Source organism: Ipomoea triloba, chromosome 2 (assembly GCF_003576645.1).
Source record: "Ipomoea triloba cultivar NCNSP0323 chromosome 2, ASM357664v1".
Taxonomy (NCBI): domain Eukaryota; kingdom Viridiplantae; phylum Streptophyta; class Magnoliopsida; order Solanales; family Convolvulaceae; genus Ipomoea; species Ipomoea triloba.
This window is the reverse complement of record NC_044917.1, coordinates 12,023,284-12,029,708: the sequence shown is the minus strand read 5'-3', so window position 1 is coordinate 12,029,708 and position 6,425 is coordinate 12,023,284. Positions and strand designations below refer to the sequence as shown.

Here is a 6,425-nt window from a genome sequence, read left to right as displayed (position 1 = left end):
GTTATCCTTCCTATTTCTTTATTCCTCTTTCAAAAAGCCTTGTCCCTTCTTTAGCATTATTTTTTTCCTCAAAATCTTGCAATTAGTACTAGTATATTATGATTCTGCAAATTAAAGAACAACCTAGGTGCTCGGTTCCAAACGACTCCCATTTTTTATTCCAACGAATCACAGATAATGATTCACTCAGTAACATATATTTGATGAGATCCGAGAGTCCCAAAGTTTTTGTTTTCTTATCATCAGCTAGTAACATCATTAAACAATTGATGCTAGTCCGCAGGTAGTGTCTTTTTGTATGGACTTAGTGTTGTTTTATAGAGCTGTTAGGATCAAGTCCTTATCACTTATGTCAAAAGTTATAGTCAGTAAAGGTATAATTTTTATTTTTATTTTTTATCAGTCACATATTTTCGAGACACTGAGTGCTGAACTTGACATTTGAAGTCTTTTAATAGCCTCACCGAACAATCTCACACTCATCGGATGTTAAATTTGGCCTTTACCGCTTCCGCCCAACCAGAGCATATATATACACGAGGGCATTTTGATCATTAAACAATTGATGCTAGTCCGCAGGTAGTGGTTTTTTGTATGGACTTACTGTTGTTTTATAGAGTTGTTTGGATCAAGTGCTTACCACTTACGTCTAGAGCTATTTGGATCAAGCATTTACTACTTAGGTCAAAACTTATAGTTAGTTGTGAATGGACAACTTTATTTCTTTATACTGCCACGCATTTTCAAAATACTGAGTGCCCTTTAAATCCTTTACCAGCCTCTGCCCAATCAACAATCTCATAATCACCGGAGACTAAACTTGGCCTTTACCGGCCTATGCCCAACAAAAGATATATATATATACACACACAGGGGGATATATCTATCTATCTAGCAAACTTACTAAGCTAGGTAGAGCTTGATGGCTATGTGGGAGATACCGGTTGTTGATCTTTCTCCATTTTTGAGGCCTGGGGATGAGGATGGGAAGAGAGAGGTGATAGAAGAGATTGGAAAAGCGTGTTGTGAGTGTGGGTGTTTCCAGATCGTCAACCATGGGGTGCCCCTTGAGGTGATGAGAAGAGCACTCAAAGTTTCCAAGAAGTTTTTTGAGTCCCCAGTTGAAGAGAAGGTGAAATGCAGTCCCCTTTCAGCTGCTGCTGCGCCTTTCCCTGTAGGATATAACAGGAAGCCCAATCCCTTGTATGAATTTGCAGAGTATTTTGTGATGCTTCCCCCTGGCTCAACCTACAATGTCTCCCTTCCCAATCATCAAGATTTCAGGTACGTACTTGCATAAATGGAGTTTTATCTGCTGTGTAAATTGTTCTATTATTTTCTTCTATGCTTTTTAATGTGTTGATTGATCACTAGGTTTAATTTAGTCAATACCCTTTTTGAAATTTTGAGTTGATTCATTTTTTGTCTTAAATTTATAGCTGACATTCCATTTTTACTCATTTTCTTTCACTTTGTCCTATTATTGTGGGTTTGTGGCATGATTATTTTTTGTCCTCCACAACCAAACATCTTTAAATATCAATAAACACGAGGGCATTTCGATCTTTTTTATACAAAGTGAGCTGACCCATTATATATATATATATATATATATATGAAAAAATCCCTAATTCATGGCTAGAGTCTCTTGTCTCTGCAATAGAGCCTCCACAACCTGAGCTTTCATTGCAGTGGAATGAGGCATATAAGTTTAGGACCAAAAAAGAAATTAACACTTAGAACTGAGTAGAGTTACCCACATATTTAACGCCATTTAAATAGGTTCATTGACGAAGGACAAAAAATGATTGTGCCACAAAAATACTACGACCAATATAGAATATTTTGAAAGAAAAAGACTAAAAGTGGAACGTTACATATAAATCTAGAAAAAAACATACATAATAAACTCTAATTTTTTTGCCACTCAATCGGGTAGGTGGATGATTCATGAGAGCATATGCTTTTGAAGGTAAAAAATAATAATAATTTAATGAAGATAAATTCTCATGTGAGAACGTCTTACTTGAGACGGGTGGAGTCCGTAGAGTTTGGGTCTTGTGATATATGTGCTTAGTGATATTATTTTCTACAAACGGTCTATTGCAGTTTGGTTATAAAATTTTACATTTATGCTATAAAGTATTATATATAAGATTTTAAGTGTTAATTATATTCAACTCAGCTTTTTGTAAATTGTTCTATGATTTTCATCTATACTTTCTAGCGTATTGACCGATCATTAAGTTTAATAAATATTTTTAATTTTTTTTTTACTCAATCAAGCGATGATTCACAACAGTATATACTTTCGAAAGTAACATTTTTTTAAAAAAAATTTCTCAAAAAAAAAAAAACAATTATTTTTTTTAATAAAGATGTACAAGTGGTTTAAGCACTAGGTTTTTTTTTATACCAATCTGAGGTAGTTGTTGATGAGAGGTGCAAGTTTTGACTCATGCATATATGCTAAACCTTTGCAACACTTTACCATGAAATTCTTTTGCTAGAGTCATGACAGTAATGTAATATTGCAAGCAACCTTATTTAGGTACTGAGAATTTCTTATATTTTCATACCTAGTTTTTTAAAAAACAAAATTTAAAATTCATTTTTCAGTTTTTAAATTCTATTTTTCTACTAAGCAGACGTCTAAGTCACGTGATATAACCATGTAGGAGTCGTTAGACTATATAATCACATCTTTGCCGAGCAGCTTTTGTCTTATGTACCATGGCCTGCTTAGATAAAACATGATTGTTATGCCGTGGACGACCTGGGTCTACATTCACATACACTATACTCTATATTCACAATTTGTAAACTTCACATTCACACATTCCATGATTATATGTTTAGTAACTATATTACCACTGTTATGCATTCACACATTCAAAACTCTATATTCACAGGTCCTATACTCTACATTCACAACTTGAGAACTCCACATTCACACATTACATGGCTACAAGTTGCCAGAACTTCTTAACTCTATTACAGATTCACACATGCATAACTCTACATTCACGATTTCTATACTCCATATTCACAATTTGAAACCTCCACATTCACACATTTCTGGGCAACTCTACATTCACACAATCATAAATCTACATTCACGATTTCTATACTTTACATTCACACTTTGAAATCTCTACATTCACACATTTTTGGACAACTCTATATTCAGCAATATGTTTACTAATTAAAAAAAAAAGACAAAAACGACGTAGTTTTGGACCCAGGTCCACCTTGCAAGGTGGACCTGAGTCCACAGCATAATTTGCCGATAAAACACAATCATTATTGACCGGGCCATGGTTCATAAAATTATGTGGATCATATTATCAAATAATATATATTCACTACACAAATAATATATTTTGAATATATTAAAATGTACATTATATTTAAGAAAAATATATTATTTGAATGCTGAAAGTACATTATTTTGTATAATATACATTCAATACATGAATAATGTATTTTTAGTATATTATAAATGTAATTTTTGTTATGGTTCATACAACACATAGTGACAAATTATTCTATAGACTCGGGTCCAAGTCCAAAATACACAATTTACATACTGAATGTTCACAATTTACTTATTAATTTGAATTGTGAACATTCAGTAAGTAAATTGTGAACATTCAATATGTAATTGTTGAATATAGAGTTATAAAATTGTGAATATAGAATTCTGTAATTATGACTATAGAGTTTTAAAATTGTGAACATGAATCCGGATCCAACTTGCAAGTTGGACCGGAGTTTATAGCATAACTAACCTATTTAACATGCACTTATGTGGATATGGATAGATCAAGCTCTTTTGTTCGGCCCACTAAATTTTGGTGACAAAAGACAAATTTTGGGCTCAATATTTTATTAGCCCCTAGTCGGCCTAACGTTCTTTTTTAAAATTTAATTAATATCTCATGATGCTTTAACTTGTTGCAATAATTGATTCAGCCTTTAATGTTTCATACTTATAGAGAAGTGATAGAAGAACTATTCAATGAGTTTTTGAAGGTTGGAACATTCCTGCAAACAATCCTGGGCAAATGCCTTGGTCTTCCCCCAAACACACTAGAAGAAATTAATAAGAGTAGAGATTCTGATGTTATGTCAGTTTTATATTATTCACCCTCAACTGAGAATGAAAAGATTGGGTTAACGCCACACAAAGATGTAGGGTGCATTACAATTCTGTTTCAAGATGAAGTGGGAGGGCTCGAGGTTGAAAACAATGGAGTATGGACTCCTGTTCCCCCTGTCAAAGATGCACTAGTTGTCAACCTAGGCATCGTTCTTCAGGTGATTTTTTTTTTTTTTTTTAAATTCTCAAAATATAGTGATTGAATATGTATTAGCTAGGGATGACGATTTTAATCTGTCTCGTGGATATCCATTTGATTCTATCCCGTATGGATAAATAAGGTTTTTGGGTGATAGTGGGTGGTGGGTCGGGTGTGTCTTAAAAATTAAATTCGTTGTGGATCGAGTTAGATTCGGATTTTATGTACAGAATTCGCCTAGAACTCCACCCGATCCAATATGTATATGTAGTTAATGATAAAAATTTCTATAACTTGTGCTAACTTTTTGCTATTTTTATTTCTAAACTACTAAGCTTATTTTTAAAAAAGCAACAATTTAGATTGAATATTTCTATTATTTTATGTTTTAGTATAACTAATGAATTTTATTATGTGTAAGTAGTTTAAATATTATTTTAAAAGACAATAAAATAATAAATGGTGAATACTAGTGGGAGCATGCACCTAGACACCTAGTGTCCGGGGCAGGCGTGGGTTTTGAAAAGTCACCCGATTCGGGGGTCAGAAGTGGGGGTGAGTGGAAGAAGTATAAAGTGGGTCAAGTGGTGAATGTAGTCCTCCGTAATCCATTGTCAGGTATACACAGTGTATTATAATAAAAATTATTCAAAAAATATCTCTAATACAACATATGTCCACTACAACTTGTAAGTTGTAACTCAATTTATATATTCTAATATTTTGTGTGTGTGTGTGATTTGACAAGGTTCTTACAAATGAGAAGTTTAAGAGCCCAAGTCATCGCGTAATGAGACCAAATGGGAGATCAAGAAACTCATTTTCTTTCTTCTTCAATGTGTCCGGGGCAACGGTGCTTGAACCATTGCCGGAATTCACCAAAGAGGTAGGAGAAAAGGCCAGGTACAAACGTTTTGTGTACAAACAATTCTTACAAACGCGAAATGAACATAGGGCTAAACTTGCTTTGGGCCAGCAACAAGGTGGTGATGATAGTGGCTTGTCCTACTTTTCACTCAATTCTTAGGTAATATAATGGATTGAAACTTGTAGCCTTGTGCCATAGATTTTGATTGCTTTAAGGTTTGTTATTTCTTAAGCTTTTCATTAAGGTTAGGAATTATCTTTAAGTTTAAAAGAAAAAATTATTCGTGGTAATCATTTGCTTATGAAAATGTAGTGCTTTTAAATAAAAGTGCAGTAACCAACTTGGTTGGCGTGATCGTACACTCTTATCCTCTTAAGGTCGGGAGTTCGAACTCCTTCTTGTATAGAAAAAACAATTTGACTAGCACTTTAACTCTTAATTGGGTTGGCCCGGTGCCACTCCACGCAGTTATAGATTCTTGTTTAATTTGGCTCATTAAAATATTTAATTAAGCTTAAATACTTTACAGATAATAATTAGTAGCCATACATGATTTCACTTTAATAATAATGATGTCGACGTACCCACAAATTGCTTTCGATTCCTTAAAGGTATCAAAAGTCATAAAATTTCAGAAACATTGAATCTAATCTTAGTATATGTGTCCAAACCTAGTTCTGATGGATCGATTCATCAAAAAGTGAAAATGTTTTAACTTATTCAAACTCTCCATGTACTTGTTTAGTTCAATATGAAGTTCATCGGTGAGGATATCATTATACAATTTATTATTTCTCAAAATAGACATTCACATATCAATAAAACAAGAACCTTAAGACGAGTTTTGGCTAAGAATTATAATTATTTCTTCAAATATATTTTAAAAAAGATTAATATGTTTGCAATTTAATTGAATAATAATTCACTTTAATCACTTATCCCTTCAACTTCATATCCTTAACAATCCTTCATTCACAGTCACCCTTTATTATTAAAAGCTGATTCAATTGATGTGCAGGCAGCCACATCCTATATACGTTATTTTTAATTTTCCCTATCTCCATGCATGTATCGAAAAAAATAGGCATATGGATTTCATTGAAATTAAAAATCTATTATTATTATTATTATTATTATTATTATTATTATTATTATATACTTTTTGAACTCCTATAGTGATGATACCTTTAATTTTGTATTAAGTACAACCATGCTGCATAGGGACGTGACTTGTCACAAACTAGCTTGTTCCCATA

The 6,425-nt window shown here is 32.9% G+C and overlaps 1 protein-coding gene across 1 annotated transcript; it reads left to right on the top strand.

Annotated features, from left to right (window-relative positions):
• The first annotated feature begins 922 nt into the window (after positions 1-922).
• LOC116011358 (gibberellin 2-beta-dioxygenase 7-like) lies at positions 923-5,528 on the top strand. The gene is made up of 3 exons (XM_031250912.1): positions 923-1,284; positions 3,999-4,320; positions 5,050-5,528. The coding sequence occupies exons 1-3, from the start codon at positions 923-925 to the stop codon at positions 5,326-5,328; spliced, it is 963 nt and encodes a 320-aa protein (XP_031106772.1). The 3' UTR covers positions 5,329-5,528.
• Positions 5,529-6,425: the final 897 nt, after the last annotated feature.